Consider the following 16,989-nt stretch of genomic DNA (forward strand, 5'->3'; position numbering starts at 1 on the left):
AAAATCCAGAAGAAAGGCAACCAAACAAGAGTAAAAAAATGGTTTTAGCTATGCAGTGCCACTACAGCATGTTAAATACAAAAGAAGCTGCATACCATTTTTCCCACGAATGAGATCTTCTACTAGAGGTCTAGCCACCACATCAAAGAGTACTTTCTGAGTGACAAGAGTTCCAAATACTTCCTTAAACGTATACTGCGTCTGGGGAAAAGAAAAAATACTGATGTAAATCTGGTTTTTAGATCTCTCTCTGCATAACTAAAACTCTTGCTAGGCTAGTGAAAAGCAAAGGGCAAAGTAGATTATTTAGTGTAAGATTTCATATATAATGTGATTGTCTATATGTGTATAGGGCTGCACACAGAGTAACCGTTCAAATTCTGGTAAAGTCTAGTATTAAAGATAACCACATTATACTTAAACACATGCTGTATTATCAGGACATACCAATCACCACCATGTTGTTCCTCTCTGCCTGTCATTTTTTTTAAGTTAGAATACATGCTTGTTGGGCCTGTGTGTGTGTTCAGGAAGTACCTAGCACATTCCAGACAGAAGAAAAAGCCACCCTCCTTCCCCCAAGATAATAATAAGATGTTAGAATTGTGTTTGAGGAGGATGAGGAACTGGGATGTGTGCACAGTGTGTGGTCCCATGATGGAACTGAAGGGGAGCGTGTTGTGAAGCTGCAAAGCTGAAGCCTGTTTCAACATGCATTGAAGTCAAAGGGATTCTTTCCACTGACTTCAATGAGCATTAGATCAGGCCCTTGATAGTATGTTAACATACTATGTTTGGGAATTAAAGGCACACGAATTGAGGTTATTGTGGATGTTAATTGGTCAGTTCTCTGATTTTTACAAATTGAGTTTAAGCCATTTAACTGTAAATTAAGAACTTAGTGCGAGAATAAATACATAGTTTAATCAAACAGTTTACAAAAAAGTGAAATACAAATTTTAGAAGCCAACCCTCTGTAGATTAATATACAAACTGTATGGCAATCCTATAATAAATAGATTAACTCCCAAGTTTGCTGGACAAAGTTAGCATGAGCATTAGCTATCAACTTGCCCATTTTAAATTTGTTTCTACTGCTAGTCTTAAAAAGTACTATACCTCCCTGTATTCCCCATTCCGGAATATTCTGTATCCATCAGGAGGATGAATCTGAACTGTTGTTTCACTGATCACTTCTATGCAACACTCCTGATCCTGAACACTTAGAGGACGCACCCTGCAGTACACCTGATGGAACAGAAGTAAGTTTTCTTAGAATAAAAAGTAGTATCAATAATAAAATAAATAATAATAATAATAAAAAGCCAGTCTACTCTTGTTCATTTTTTTTGACACAGTAAAGTGAAATTAATATTTTGACTTTGCCACTACAGTTTACGCGCACCTTAGAAAGTTACAAAACATTTATACACAACGTTTATTTTAATGCCCCAAGGCATTTGGTCAATTGGATCTCCATTAGCCAACCATTCCCACCTAGTGATATTTTTGCCATGTACTTCATGCTGTAGAAAGCTTAATTTGTTCTACTTTAAAGTCACCAAAGGAATCGTTTTATTTCAGCATCTTATAATTGTGGATAAGGAAAAGTTATTTACTTATTCCCATAATACAAGAACTAGGGGTAACCAAATGAAATTAATAGGCAGCAGGTTTAAAACAAATAAAAGGAAGTTCTTCTTCACGCAGCGCACAGTCAACTTGTGGAACTTCTTACCTGAGGAGGTTGTGAAGGCTAGGACTATAACAATGTTTAAAAGGGGACTGGATGGAGATGGATGGCAGGAGAGAGATCACTTGATCATTGCCTGTTAGGTTCACTCCCTCTGGGGCACCTGGCATTGGCCACTGTTGGTAGACAAATACTGGGCTAGATGGACCTTTGGTCTGACCCAGTATGGCCGTTCTTATGTTAATTATGTACCAGATCATATGTACTTGAAAGTACACATGATTTACCCAAAAAAGAGCCACATGAAGAAATTCCCTGGCTGCTTTTCTTCAGAGAAATTCCTACTATGGCAGTGACAGGAGAATTTTAAGACCAAAAAAAAAAAAAAAAAAAATGTCCAGTGCCATTAGCAGATTAACAAAGTCGCTCTTTTAACAGATTTGTATCTACTTCTGTCACTTGCCACTGCATACTGACAGTGCTGCCCTTGAAAATCTTTCTACTCTAAATTACCACACACAAGAGTCCCACATTTAGATTCTGGAGCACACACTGCCCTTGTGGGAAAAGGTCTGCCTGTCAAGTGCCTCCCGTCAACCCCAGGAGTGCCATTGACCGATTCTTATGCCAATCCTTGTTGGCAAGAAGTAAAGTTATAACTCAGGACCTTGAGCCACCGCGTCAGCGAAAGATGAGAGGGGAGTAACTCTGCTGGGGATAGGGAAGGAGAGAGAAATTGAGGGAACAGTTTCTGCCACTACGTGGCTTTCCTCCCCCTTCATTCCCCAGAACCACAGATGGTATTCACCAGAAAGCAAGCAGAAAAAACACTGAAGAAATGGATTAGAAATGCATAAGCCTGATCGCAACAAGTGGATTCCAAAAAGACTTAAGCACGAGTATAAATATGCCTGTACAACAGGAGGGGAGGTAGGGGCTGCTTTCACCTCATCATCATTATGTCAGGCACACACAAACCAAGGAGACCACAGTGCTAGCAGAAAGTTAATCATAGAAACTAGCCTCACAAAGCCACAGCAGGTTTGCTTTCCAGTTGACCGCAAAAAGAGCACGAGGGGAAAGCAAGACACCTTACCCCAACTGGATCTTTCAGACTTGTGTTGGATGACTTCTTTAGCACTGGTTTTCTAGGAGTTTTAGTTCTACTGAAAATAAAGAACTGAAAGTTAGACTTGTCATCCAGTCACACGATTCATATATCGATTAGCATAGTTCTACCTAAAGAATATTAACCTGTGTTGGGGATTTTCTAAACCCTACATACCACACCTTGCATTTCCCCAAAACTCTATCTCGCTGGCCCAAATTAAGTTAGCTTAGCATAAGTAATGGGCCTAGAATTCAACAGTTAGCTTAGCATAAGTAGACTGCCATATACCTAGTGGAAAATTTGCAATAGTATGGCATAATCAAAGAGGCCATAGAAAAGAGGAACCAACACCAACTGGTAATTATGTATCATGGCCTCATATAACATATAACAGTGTGCTAGCAATGGAAAATTTAGGTCTTGTACAATGGAACCGCATGTAGGGGGGCATAAGGGGTAATTGGGAAACAGCTTATTGTACAAGACATCTAGACGCAGTTATATTAAGCAATTTAGTAAACAATAAGGTACGTAAGATAGGTTAACGCAAGAAAGGAAAATGGTGAAACCAGAAGCCCTAGGGAATAACAGGAAAAACCCTAGAAGGCGATAGGGTCCAAAGTGCGGCCCCAGAAGGACTCTGATAGGTCTGCTATAAAGAATATACCTAATAAGGATAATAAGATTTGTAATGTGTGATTACGCTTTGCGGTTTTTGCCTTTATAAGTGTGAAGCTGTGAAAATTACCTAAGGCGGCTGAAACTCCCTGCTGGGGGGATCTGCTGACCTTCCTTGTATGCATACTCGAAATAAAGGAGCCATCAGGCTGTGTCTGACCCAAAATTTAACAGTGTGGTCAATTTTTCCACCACACCTGCCTCCCCCCAACAATCTTTTAGACTAACTTTCCAACAGCAATGATCTACCTACATCTCTTTAGGAAAACTTTGGTCACTTATGGAAACAGGACACCATGGCTCCAAAATGGCAAGTCATATGCTCCTGAGGCCTTGTATTCACTGTTGAAGGCTTTTGTTTTTGATTCTTATCTCAGGGTAAAAAAACATGAGCGCTATACAAAGGTACAGACACAGTGAAGACAAGGCATTTTACTTTTACCTGAGGTAAAATAGGAGAGGTCTGCATTGTACTGTAATACGTACTTAAACAGGGATTTATTATAACACTGCAAGCACACACAGGAAACTGAACTTCTTGCTACACCTCCCCACCAATCAGATACAACATAGCTACTACACTTGGACAGATTAGATTTTGTAATCGATAAGTGTCAAATATCAATTTAACCATAAACACAGACTTAAAAAATACTTCCATCGATAATCATCAAAATGTACAGATAGGCAAAGAAAAAAATGTTGCCTGAAAACTGTTTGATTTAAGACTATTTACTTAAACTTTACAAGTATTTTGACATGTGATGTTGACAATGTGTTTTAACAGTATAAAGCGTTAACTTTTTTAATCAACATCTGTCATTAATTATTGTCTGACCAGCTCCCCATAATTTCCTGTAATTGTGAAAATTTAGATAAAAACGCTCAAAAACAAACATATATATATATATATATATATATATATAAATAAAATCAAATTCTGCCAAGGCCAATAACAGAGAAAATAATAAATAAAAATATGTTCAGAACCCCCTCTTCTGGTCTTTAAACAACCCCCAACCTCATCATCACAAGTAAGTTACCCACAGACCAGGACTCACCAACTCAAAGCAGTAACAGAACCTGCCAGAATGACAGATGCAAAACCCGCAGACACATCTCTTCTGTTACGAGCATCAATAACCCCACATCAAACCTTTCAAGATCCAGGGGTCCTACACATGCCTATCACAACATGTGATGTACCTAATCCAGTGCACTAAATGCCCCCAATAAAAATTATGTGGGGCGAAAACAGCCAATCACTACGCTCTCAAATGACATACCAAAAAAAGATAAGAGACAAACACACTATCACCCAAGGGCAAACATTTTTCACAATACAATCACTCCATAGCTGATCTCTTAGTCCTCATCCTCAAAGGAAACCGGCACAACACCTTCTAAGACAAGTCTGGGAGTTTAAATTCATAACTTTGTTGTACACTAAAAATCGCAGTCTTAATAAGGATACTGGCCTTATGGCTTATTACTGCAATCTGTAACTCACTAACCCCCCTTTTTTGTCTTATGACTCCAGTGGTGTTAACAGCCACTTCACCTTGAATGGTCCCTTACATCATGTAACTACTTATGATAAACAATCTGTTCCACAATGTATTTAGTTGTGACACTCTAAGTACTTTCCGCAGACCAGATGAAGAGCTCTGCGTAGCTGGAAAGCTTGTCTCTCACATCAATAGAAGCTGCCCCAGTAAAAGATAATATCTCGCCCATCTTGTCAGACTAAGGTTTGGTCTATACTAGGGGGGAGGGATCAATCTAAGTTATGCAACTTCAGCTACGTGAATTACGTCGCTGAAGTCGACGTACTTAGACCTACTGTCAGGGAGTGTGGGGGAGTCCGGCCCTGCACCCCTCTTCCTGAACTCACGGTGACTCTCAGCCAGCCAGTAAAACAGAAGGTTTATTGAACAACAGGAACACAGGATACAGCCCAGCTTGTGTTCAGAGCCAGGACCCCTCAATCTGGCCTTTCTGGGGGGGTTCAGGGTGCTTGGATCCCAGCCTAGGATCCCCTGAAAACCCACCACCCAGCTCCCAAACCGAAGACTGACTTCACTCCACCCTTCCCTTTGTCTAGCCCCAGCCAGAGGTGGCGACCTCCCCTCCCCCAGGCCAGGCTCATGTTACAGCTGCATACCTAGCTCTCACCTATCAACCACACAGACAGTCCCTGCTCCATCACACCTCTCCCCCCTCCGAGACTGAACTGAGCGGGGTCACTTTGCCCAGTGACCTGGGGAAGTTCAGGGCCTCCTCTCCGGGACAGCGCATCCGCTATCAGGTTGGCACTTCCCTTCACGTGGACCACGTCCATGTCATAGTCCTGCAGGAGCAGGCTCCACCTCAGGAGCTTGGAGTTGGCTCCTTTCATCTGGTGCAGCCAGGTCAGGGGAGAGTGGTCGGTGTACACGGTGAAGTGGCGCCCAAAGAGATATGGCTCCAGTTTCTTCAGGGCCCACACCATGGCCAGGCATTCCTTCTCGATGGCCGCGTAGTTCTGCTCCCGGGGTAGCAACTTCTTGCTCAGGTACACGATGGGGTGTCTCTCCCCCTTTTCATCTTCCTGCATCAACACCGCCCCCAGGCCCGTGTCTGAGGCGTCGGTAAACACCATAAAGGGCTTGTCAAAGTTTGGGTTTGTCAGAACTGGGCCTTTGAGCAGAGCCTCCTTCAGTGCCTGGAGAGCCTCCTGGCACTGCTCGGTCCAGACCACCTTGTCTGGCTTACCCTTCTTGCACAGCTCAGTGATGGGGGCGGCTATGGCACTAAAGTGGGGCACGAACCTCCGATAGTACCCCGCCATCCCAATAAAGGCCTGGACCTGCTTTTTGGTCTGGGGAGCGGGCCAGTCTCTGATCACCTCCACCTTGGCCGGTTCCGGCTTTAGGCAGCCGCTCCCCACCCGATGGCCCAGGTAAGATACTTCAGCCATCCCCACCTTGCACTTCTCAGCCTTTACGGTTAACCCCGCCTCCCGGAGTCGGTCCAGCACTTGTCTAACCTGGAACACATGATCCTCCCAGGTCTGGCTGAAGACGCAGATGTCATCAATATACTCCACAGCAAAACTCTCCATCCCCCTCAGTAGCTGATCCACCAGGCGCTGGAAGGTGGCCGGCGCTCCCTTGAGGCCGAAGGGCAGGGTCAGAAACTCATAGAGCCCCAGGGGGGTGATGAAGGCCGATTTCAGCCTGGCATCTGCGTCCAGCGGCACTTGCCAGTAGCCCTTTGTAAGATCCATGGTGGTGAGGTACCGAGCGCCTCCCAGCTTGTCTAGGAGCTCATCAGGCCTTGGCATGGGGTAGGCATCAGATACGGTGATGGCATTGAGCTTTCGATAGTCCACGCAGAACCGGATCGACCCGTCCTTCTTGGGGACCAGCACCACTGGGGAGGCCCAGGGGCTGGCGGATGGCTGGATCACCCCTAAAGCCAGCATGTCCCTGACCTCCTTTTCCAGGTCCTGGGCAGTCTTCCCGGTAACCCGAAAAGGGGAGCATCGTATCGGGGTGTGTGCCCCAGTCTCCACCCGGTGGACAGTCAAATTAGTGCGCCCAGGCTGGTTGGAAAACAACTGTCGGTACAGTTGCAGCACCCCTCTGATCTCAGCATGCTGGGCCGGGGTCAGCTGATCAGAGAGGGGAATCGCCTCCAGGGGGGAACCAGCCTTTATCCCTGGGAATAGATCCAGTAGAGGGTCATCCCCCGGCTCCTCCCAGTGCCCACACACGGCCAACACCATATTCCCCCGGTCATAATATGGCTTCATCATATTCACATGGTACACCCGGCGGTGATGAGCCCGGTTCGACAGCTCCACCGCATAGTTTACCTCATTTAGTTGCTTGACAACCTTGAAGGGCCCTTCCCAGGCAGCCTGGAGTTTGTTTTTCCTCACGGGGATGAGAACCATCACTTGGTCCCCGGTGGCGAAGGCGCGGGCCCGCGCCGTGCGGTCGTACCAGACCTTCTGCTTCCTCTGGGCTCGGGCCAGATTCTCCCTGGCCAGGCCCATGAGCTCGGTAAGTCTTTCCCGGAAGGTCAGGACATACTCCACCACCGACTCTCCATCAGGAGCGGCCTTCCCCTCCCATTCGTCTCTCATCAGGTCCAGGGGCCCCCTTACCCGCCTTCCATATAACAGTTCGAAAGGCGAAAACCCAGTAGACTCCTGGGGTACCTCCCTGTATGCAAACAGCAGGTGAGGTAAGTACTTGTCCCAGTCCTGTGGGTGCTGGTGCATGAATGTTTTTAGCATCATCTTTAGCGTCCTGTTGAACCTCTCCACCAGCCCGTTGGTCTGGGGGTGGTACGCTGAGGCCCAGCTGGGTCAGACCCCACATTTCTCCCACAGGGACTGGAGCAGCTTCGACGTGAAGTTGGACCCCTGGTCCGTTAAGACTTCCTGGGGGAACCCCACCCGGCTGAAAATGGTCAGCAGCGCATCCGCCACGGTGTCTGCTTCGGTAGAGGACAAGGCCACCGCCTCGGGGTATCGAGTGGCGAAATCTACCACCACCAAGATGTATTTCTTTCCTGACCGGGTCGCCTTGCTGAGAGGTCCCACCATGTCCATGGCTACCTTCTGGAAAGGCTCTTCTATGATGGGCAAAGGCCTCAGAGCTGCTTTCCCCTTGTCCCGGGCCTTCCCCACCCGCTGGCAGGGGTCACAGGATTGGCAGTACTGCCGGACATGGGTAAAGACCCCAGGCCAGTAAAAGTTCTGAAGCAGCCTCTGCCTGGTGCGCCGGATTCCCTGGTGCCCTGCGAGGGGGATGTCATGGGCCAGGTACAGGAGCTTGTGGCGAAACTTCTGGGGAACCACCAGCTGCCTCCTAATCCCCCATGACTCCACTTCCCCGGGGGGAGCCCATTCTCGGTACAGGAACCCCTTCTCCCACAGGAACCTCTCCTTGCAACCTCTCCTCATGGTCTGTGCTGCATTGAGGTCAGCCCGGTCCCTGGGCTTCTGCAAGGAGGGATCCTTCTGCACCTCGGCCTGGAACTCAGCAGCTGGGACAGGGATGGGGACCTGCTCTCTCTCACCGGCTGGGTCTGAGGCCGCAGCCTCTCTGGGTCGTGTCTCTGGGCGTTCCTTCCCTACCAGGTTAGGGTCTTGCGCCTCGGCCAGAGTACTTTCCCCGTTGTCAGGGTCACGATCAGGGTACCCCGGGCATTGCCTGGCCAGGCCTCGAGGTCCCCCCCCATTAGCACCTCTGTGGGCAAATGGGGGTGTACCCCCACATCCTTGGGGCCCTCCTTAACCCCCCACTTCAGGTGCACTCTCGCCACGGGCACCTTGAATGGGGTCCCGCTCATGCCCATCAGGATCAGGTAGGTATCAGGCACCATCCGATTTAGGCCCACCACCTCGGGCCGGGCCAGCGTCACCTCTGCGCCTGTGTCCCAGTACCCAGTGACCTTCCTCCCATCCACCTCCAGGGAAACCAGGCACTGGTTCCGGAGGGGCAGCCCCGTGGCCACCCTGTAGCAGAACCTTGTGTCCGGAGCATCCAGCCCCCCAGAGGCGCTGACCTGGGGCCCCCCTCCCTCCTTCCCAGGTGGGATGCTGCCAGCCCCCCTCTCTTGGGCATGTTGCCCCTCCTCCGATTGGGTCTTTACCCAGTCAACCCTCTGCAGGTTGGGTCTGCTCGGTCTGTCTCTGAACTTGGGGCATTGGGCCCGTATGTGGCTTTGTTGGCCACAGTGGAAGCAGCCCATGTCTCGTGGGTCCCCTCGAGTGGGTCGGGTGGACCTGACGCTGGACGTTCCCCTTTTGTGGGGGTTCTCCATAGGGCCCCGCTGGGAGGTCCCATGGTGACTCTCTCTCTCTGCGTTGAGGCGGGCCTATTCCCTCGAGACTCCTCCCTGCCATCCCCTGCCCGACTGTCCACATATTGGTCGGCCAGCCGGCCTGCTTGCTGCGGGTTCTCCGGCTTCTGGTCCATCAACGACCGCCTCAGGTCCAACGGGCACTGCTCATACAGGTGCTCCAGTACTAATAGGTCAAGCAGGTCCTCTCTAGTTTGGGCCCCAGCTGTCCACTTGCGGGCGTACCCCTGCGCCCGGTTGACCAGTTGTAGGTATGTGACCTCCCGGGTCTTATGTTGACTCCGGAACCTCTTCCGGTACATCTCCAGGGTCAGCCCAAACTCATGGAGCAGGGCCTCTTTGAACAGGTTGTAGTCCCCCGCCTCCGCCCCCTTCATTCGGCTGTACACCTCCACGGCAGTGGGGTCCAGTAAGGGGGTGAGGAACTGGATCCTGTCTGCAGGGTCAACCTTGTGCAGCTCGCAGGCATTCTCAAAGGCCGTCAGGAAGGTGTCTATGTCCTCCCCCTCCTTACGCCGGGCCAGGAAGTTCTTATCGAAGCTCTTTGTAGGCTTGGGCCCCCCCTCACTCACCGCAGCCGGGGCCTTACTGTTGCTCAGCTGGGCCATGGCCAGCTCATGTCTGCGCTGCTGCTCCTTCTCCCTCTCCTCGTATTCGCGTTGCTTCTGCTTCTCCTCCAGCTCACGCTGGCTTTGTCTTTCCTCAAATTCCCTCTGTTCCTTACGATCCTCCAGCTCTCTCAGTTGTATCTCTCTCTCCAAGTCCAGCCGCCTGCGCTCCACGGAGGCCGAGCATCGCCGGGACGATCCCCTGCTGGCCGGGGGGTTCACGGTGCCCTCAGTAGTCGCTGGGCTCCTCCTCCCCCTAGGCCTAGGGTGGGAGGTCTCGGGGAGCCCTCAGCGGCCAACTGACCACTCCCAGCGGGGACAGACACTGGTGCCTGCGCTGCATCTGCCCGGCTGCTTCCCTCAGAGACAGGGACCGGTTCATTCCTGTGATCTCCCTCCTCCAGCTGGGCAACCAGCTGGGCCTTGGTGAGCTTCCCACAGTGCAGCCCCCTCTGCTTGCACAGCTCCACCAGGTCACACTTGCGCTGCGTGGCATACATCTTCCTGCTGGCCGCTCACAGGCCGGGGTGCTCGCCGCTCCCCACGGGTTCCAGGGGGACCCCTAGTGTGCCAGTCCTTGAGGTCACCACCTCTTTGCCAGGGTCGAGCTGCAGACTCCTCCGCCCCTGGAATCGCTCGCTGTGATCCCCCGGGGGACCCTGTTACTGTAAAGTCCTTCTCGCTGGTCACACTCTCCCAGGGGTTAATCGCCCCTTCGTTTTACTGCTCCCCAGTCACTTACTGCAGGAAGCGCCGTCCACGGGGTGCAGTCGATCCCACCGCTCCCACCAGTTGTCACGGAGTGTGGGGGAGTCCGGCCCTGCACCCCTCTTCCTGAACTCACAGTGACTCTCAGCCAGCCAGTAAAACAGAAGGTTTATTGAACGACAGGAACACAGGATACAGCCCAGCTTGTGTTCAGAGCCAGGACCCCTCAATCTGGCCTTTCTGGGGGGGTTCAGGGTGCTTGGATCCCAGCCTAGGATCCCCTGAAAACCCACCACCCAGCTCCCAAACCGAAGACTGACTTCACTCCACCCTTCCCTTTGTCTAGCCCCAGCCAGAGGTGGCGACCTCCCCTCCCCCAGGCCAGGCTCATGTTACAGCTGCATACCTGGCTCTCACCTATCAACCACACAGACAGTCCCTGCTCTCACCTATCAACCACACAGACAGTCCCTACTCCATCACACCTACTCTCCGCAGTGTCTTCACTGCCGCTCCCCCGTCGACTCTGCCTGCGCCTCCCGGAGCAGGGAGTACAGGAGTCAACAGGAGAGCACTCAGGGGTCGATTTATCGCATCTAGACTAGACGCGATAAAATCGACCCTTGCTGGACCGATCACCGATCTGGCAGGTAGTGTAGACATACCCTAAGGCTTAGTCTACACTACAGTTAGGTCAACATAAAGCAGCTTATGTTGACCTAATTATGTCAGTGTACATACTTCAGCCTTGCTCCCACCAATGTAAGGGCCCTACTACACTGACATTATAACTCCATGAGAGATGCAGGGCTTATGTCGGTGTAGTTAGGGCGACTAGTAATCTGTGTAGACCAGGGGTAGGCAACCTATGACACGTGTGCCAAAGGCAGCACGCGAGCTGATTTTCAGTGGCACTCCACACTGCTTGGGTCCTGGCCACCGGTCCGGGGGGCCTCTGCATTTTAATTTAATTTTAAATGAAGCTTCTTAAACATTTAAAAAACCTTATTTACTTTACATACAACAATAGTTTAGTTATATATTGTAGACGTATAGAAAGAGACATTCTAAAAATGTTAAAATGTATCACTGGCACGCGAAACCTTAAATCAGAGTGAATAAATGAAGACTCGGCACAGCACTTCTGAAAGGTTGCCGACACCTGGTGTAGACACTGCATTACTTACATCCACTGTTGGCTGTCATTCATGCAGGAGCCATGAAACTGACAAGAAAGCTGGGCTCCTGGCCACAGGGGAGCTGGTGTGGGGCTGACAGCCCAGGCTCTCAGCCCCCCAGGCTGCCCCTGTTAAGTCAGTAGAAGGGCTGCTCGTGAGGATGTGCACCATGGACAAAAGGAGGGCAGCAGGGACATGAACCACTGCAGTAATCGCTGTGATGGTTGTACCTCGCCCTAAGACAGGTCAGATACATTTCCAGTGTAGACATACCCTGGGGCCAACACACAAACAAGCCTCCTAACAGAGACAAGGTGGGTGAGGGAATATGTTGTACTGGAGCAACTTCTGTCGGTGAAAGAGACGGGCTTGCACGGGGCTCTGTGTGCCGCTCTCATCGCCACCGCCGCAAAGCCGAAGAACACACAAGGCAGGGGCCTAACCCGCAGCTCACGATCCAACCCCCTCTGGCGGGGAGGCCGGCGCTGACCACCGCACTGCCCGCGTGGGGCTGACCGCCCCGTACAACTGCGGCGCCGGTTTCCCCTGGCTGGTCCCAGCACCTCAGAGGGACAAGGGGGGGGGAGGGGGTTTCTCAGGCCCCCTCCAAGGCTGGACGCACACGCGGGGCCCTTGCCGGGGGAGGGGTGGGCAGGGGGTGACTTTCGCCATGCCCGGCCCCAGAGCCCCCGCGGCCCTCGGCGGGGCGGCTGGATCGCGGGCTCGGCGAGCGGCGCAACACCCCACCACCAGACCCCCCCCGCCCCGGGCATTTCTACCCGCCGCCCTCGAGCGGGGCAGGGGGGCCGGGCTGGCCGGAGGCCCGGGGCTGTGGGGGGTCCCGCGCGGGGCCTGCCCCCTACTCACGCCGCCTTCATGGTGCTGCTCCCTGGCTGCGGGCCGCTCTCTCGGGTCCCGGGACGGTGGCCGGGCGGGCTGGGGTCGGGTCCCGGGACGGTGGCCGGGCGGGGCCGCTCTCTCGGGTCCCGGGCGGTGCTGGCAGGAGGGCCGGTCTCTCTCTCTCTCTCTCTCCCCTAGTGATCATTCGATTTGAACTTTCCCTCCGCTCCCATCGGCCCGCGCGCTGCTGTGATTCAAATCCGGCCAATCAGAGCGCGCCATTCGGCGAGCGTCGCCACGCAACACGTATTGCGTGCCGGAGCGTCACGGACCAGCTTCGTCGCCATGGAGACGCCGACAATAACGCGCAGGCTCCAGGTGGGTGGACAAGGCCCGGCGGGAGGAGGCCGGGTCCCAGCGGGGCTGCGCAGCGGAGCGGGGACTCAGGGGGGACGGGGTAGCTGCGCCGCAGGCCTCGGGGGAAGGAGCCCGGGCTCCAGCGAACGGCGTAGCGCTCGGGCAGGCCCCGGGGGTAGCGCTCCACCCGGGTGGGTTGGGGAATCGCTGCCTAGGGCGTTAGCCTGGGCGGGGTTCCGCTTTCAGGGCTGTTTGTTTCCCTTCCCTGTTGGCTGCAGGGTAGCTGGAGCCGGGTCGGTCCGGCCCGGGCCCGGGCTGGGAGCGAGACGAGGTGGGGGCGGTAACAGCTTCTGTTTACTTATAACCTATCAAAGATGTTCCCTCCCCCACCTGGTCTCTCTGCTCCCCTCCAGTCGCGGGCAGGCGAGAAGGTGCGACCCCACCAGAGTGCCCGAGGCCTGGGCCTCTGCCCCTGCCTTCCCGGTGGTTCCATGGCTACGCCTTGAAGTTACTGAAGACAACAGTAAATTGTTAATTTCTTTTGGCAGCGGAATATCCCTTAGGGGAGTATCCTGAGTGCCGAAACCTAACGTGTGGTAGTTAGGACGTGTGTCAACATCCAGAACGTGAACAAGCCCAAGGAGGGCCCCAAAGGAGGTAGATGAATGGGCTAAATGCCCTAACTTCATGTTAGTATTTAGTATAGTAGTTAGCCATCATTTATTTAGATTTATACAAACTATAAGAAGAATAAGTCCATCCAGTGCTCTGGGCACCCTTGATATATTTATATTTAAATACACAACAATAAGCTGATGTATCAGTTTCCCTAGATCAACTTACACAACAACAATATGAATATAGCTGAAGTTAATCAATCCCAAGTTCCACCCTCTGCCCTACTTGTTTCTTCTGGAGCTAGGGAGAAAAGGTGGGCTCTGTAGTAGGCCCTGAAGGCTGACAAAGTTGGGCTGTTTAAGAACTGGAGAGGAAGCAAGTTCCAAAGGCCCAGTGCCCTAACAGAATATCCTGCCTGCTAGCCAGCCAGGACCTCCTCTCTTGTATTGAAAGCACTATGGGTGCTATTACTAACAAGAGCTGCAGTAGTACGTCATAGGGACAGCAGAATTTCTTAGGTAGGTCCCAGGAAATTTAGGGCATTATAGGTCAAAACTAACCTCATAAAAACAAGAAAATAGGCCATCAGTGGAGATCATAGAGCACAATTTAATATGCTCATGAGAGCGCGATTGCTTAAAAAGAAAGCTGCCAAATCCTGCATCAACTGCAGTTTCCAAATAGATTTAATATGTAGAGCGTACTCCAGTGTCTAATCTCAAGGTGACAGTTGCATAGCCTGCATCCAAAAAAAAAAAAGGTGGGGGGCATTACCTCCTAGCTCTCCATAGATGGAAAAAAGGCTAACTTGGCTATAGCAGCTACCTGATGGTCTAGCAACAGCCAGGATCTGATTGCTCTGCAGATTGCAAACCCTAGCCACAAAGGCCAGAACCACAGCTCAGTCAGTGGGCAGAAATAACCCACCCATCTCTTCTGATTGCTTCTGTCAATCAACCAACATCATCTCAGCCAGTTAGCCCTCATTTATGCCCCAGTTTTCCCCCAACATTAAGTAATAAATTCAATAGCTCCTGATAATAATCAGTGGGGTGGAGATGGAGAATATTGGACCTAAGAGGTGGACGAATGTAATTCTCAGACTGAGGATGGGATTAGGGCTAGGCATAATATCATGGGAAGAGAGTTAGTGTTGGGGGTCTGGGGCTAAGGTAAAATAAAGACTAGGGTTAAAAGTAAGGTAGAGGTTAAATCCAGGAGAATATTCCCTCTAATTTTTTACATCCATGTGCAGAATGAGTTTTGTTATATGTACCAATATGGAGGTGATGTGTGGCCGGGATGAGGCCGAGGGGGTTGGAGTGTGGGAGGGAGCTAAGTGCTGGGGCAGAGGGTTGGGATGCGGGGCAGTGAGGGCTCTGGCTGGGGGTGTAGGCTCTGGGATTGGGCTGGGAATGAGGCATTTGGGGTGCAGGAGAGGGCTAGGATGTGGGGGGGTGATGGCTCTGACTGAGGGTGCGGGCTCTGGGGTGGGGTCAGGGATGAGGGGGTTTGGGTGCAGGCTGCAGCAGGGAGAGGATTCCCCCCAGCCCTCTCTTACCCACAGCAGCCCAGGACTGGGGAGAGTGCCTCTCCCTGATGGCAGCGGCAGCTTCAGAGGGGGCAGGGCCAAGGCACCTCTCCCTGCTGTACGGCTGCACAGCTTAGAAGGAACTTGGAGCCTGGCACTGGGTCAGGAATGGATAGAAATGACAGACATGGGATCATATCCCAAACACTGTTTAACTTTATCCTGGACAGATACCTGCCATGGCTGTCTCTTTTTTACACTTTGGCAACATTTGTATAGCTTGCCATGCTAATAAAGTACCACTGAATTGAAATATATAACTGAAAAAATGTTCTAGATTTGGTCTTAAAGTTGAAGGGCTTTGCCTATTTCTTGGTTGGGGGTCTGATGAAGAGGATGCAAATTAAGCTCAGTGTTTGGGACAGGCTACGCCAAAGATTGCCCTTCAGTTTGCAGGACTCTGTTTGGAGTACTGTACAGACATGGTAGAGACGCTGAAAGAAACAAACAGTTATTCTGGCATTCTTCACATGTAATAATATGACAAGACCAATTCTTCATAAATAGACTTTATTTTTTGACAACTGTATAGCTTAATTCATGGTATGGTTTTGAATGTGTCTCTCACATTATAATTAATCTGGCTTCTCTTTCCAGCTGATGTTTCAAGATCAGAAAATGTTGGAATGACACTCAACTAATTTGCTCTATTAAAATGTGTAAGTGTCAGACCAGATCCCCATGTGACACTGCTGTAGGGTCTAGAAGGATGAAGGAGCAGACTACCATGTTGAACAGAAATGTGTTGTTTTACAAGTAGTTCTCCTATGAACCACTGCTTATTTGAAGTTACCTAATTGTGTGTGTGTAATAGTCACAGAACATGGGACTTATTGAATCTGAAAAGTTAGACTACCAACTAAGAAATAAATTAATTAATTAATCCTGTAGAATCTTAAATCACTTTTTGCAAACAAAGCCAGACTTTCCCAGTTATACTAAAAGACAAAATAGATAAACAGATCAGCAGCACATATTAGCGCTTTTCTTGTCATAGTTATTATTTTTTTAATTAAATAAAATGTTGGATAAAAAGTTATGTTCCAGTGCTAATAAACATTAATAGAAATCTTGATCAGCTTTCAGAAGAAAGTAAGATCATTTCCAAGTTGTGTTTTCCCAGAATATATTTAAAGATTGTGTTGTACTGTCAACCTAAAGTGCATCTATTACACCTCAATGGAGGCTACTATTTACAAAACATATAATAAACCCATACAGTTATCAGGAAGCTTGATAATCTCATTGTAATTTTCTGCATTATATGTTTATGTACTTAATAAAAATGTATTCCAAGGTATTAGATAATCCAATATGCAATCAAGTCACAGATAATCTCAAAGCCTGAGACATTTGAGTACCACTCCTGTGTATAAAAAACAGTAGTGAAATACTCTAACAGACATTATAACCTGGCCTAGTACCTCTCTGGTCACCAGCTGAGTGCAAGTCGGTCCAATCACAGAGTGCCACCTGCTTCCAAGCCAAAATTTATGACCCTAGATTGCAATTTTGATGGCTTCTCAGTGATAGTCTTTTAGTGAGGTGTCTGCATACTGAGGGGAGGTTTAATTAGGAGCAATGGAGGCTTGATTCTCCTCTCATTCACATTACTGTAAGTCAGGAGTGTAACTGCTGAAGTCAGTGGAACTACCCCAATGTAAGATTGATATAAGGGCCTGAATTACAGCTCATTGTACTCAGTGGAAAACACCCACCAACTGATCAGGCCGTAAACAAGTGCAGAA

General features: G+C 50.2%; 1 protein-coding gene and 1 long non-coding RNA gene across 8 annotated transcripts in view; one reads left to right on the forward strand and one right to left on the reverse strand.

The window, feature by feature from the left end:
* KIF23 (kinesin family member 23) overlaps positions 1–12,900 on the reverse strand; it is a 33,028-nt gene extending 20,128 nt beyond the window's left edge. For 2 of the 5 annotated variants that reach the window (XM_044979999.1, XR_006572466.1), the window contains exons 1-4: positions 12,703–12,899; positions 2,790–2,859; positions 1,120–1,248; positions 96–201 (exon numbers count right to left, since the gene is read on the reverse strand). In XM_044979999.1, coding sequence (XP_044835934.1) covers positions 96–201; positions 1,120–1,248; positions 2,790–2,859; positions 12,703–12,713 — 316 coding nt within the window. In that variant the 5' untranslated portion in view covers positions 12,714–12,899. Of the gene's footprint in view, positions 1–95; positions 202–1,119; positions 1,249–2,789; positions 2,860–12,702 lie in introns of all 5 variants that reach the window. The other 3 variants (XM_044979998.1, XM_044979997.1, XM_044980001.1) reach the window with 2 other exon arrangements.
* Positions 12,901–12,935: 35 nt separating this feature from the next.
* Positions 12,936–16,469, forward strand: LOC123344153. Of its 3 annotated transcripts, none has more exons than XR_006572467.1 (3): positions 12,936–13,053; positions 13,581–13,689; positions 15,839–16,448. It is a non-coding gene; the product is annotated as an uncharacterized LOC123344153 (long non-coding RNA). The 3 variants fall into 3 exon arrangements; XR_006572468.1 differs by lacking the exon at positions 12,936–13,053 and adding an exon at positions 13,118–13,223 and having other exon boundaries at positions 15,839–16,460; XR_006572469.1 differs by lacking the exon at positions 12,936–13,053 and adding an exon at positions 13,265–13,463 and having other exon boundaries at positions 15,839–16,469.
* The last annotated feature ends 520 nt before the right edge of the window (positions 16,470–16,989 follow it).

The sequence above is a fragment of the Mauremys mutica genome, chromosome 11 (assembly GCF_020497125.1).
Source record: "Mauremys mutica isolate MM-2020 ecotype Southern chromosome 11, ASM2049712v1, whole genome shotgun sequence".
Lineage (NCBI taxonomy): Eukaryota > Metazoa > Chordata > Testudines > Geoemydidae > Mauremys > Mauremys mutica.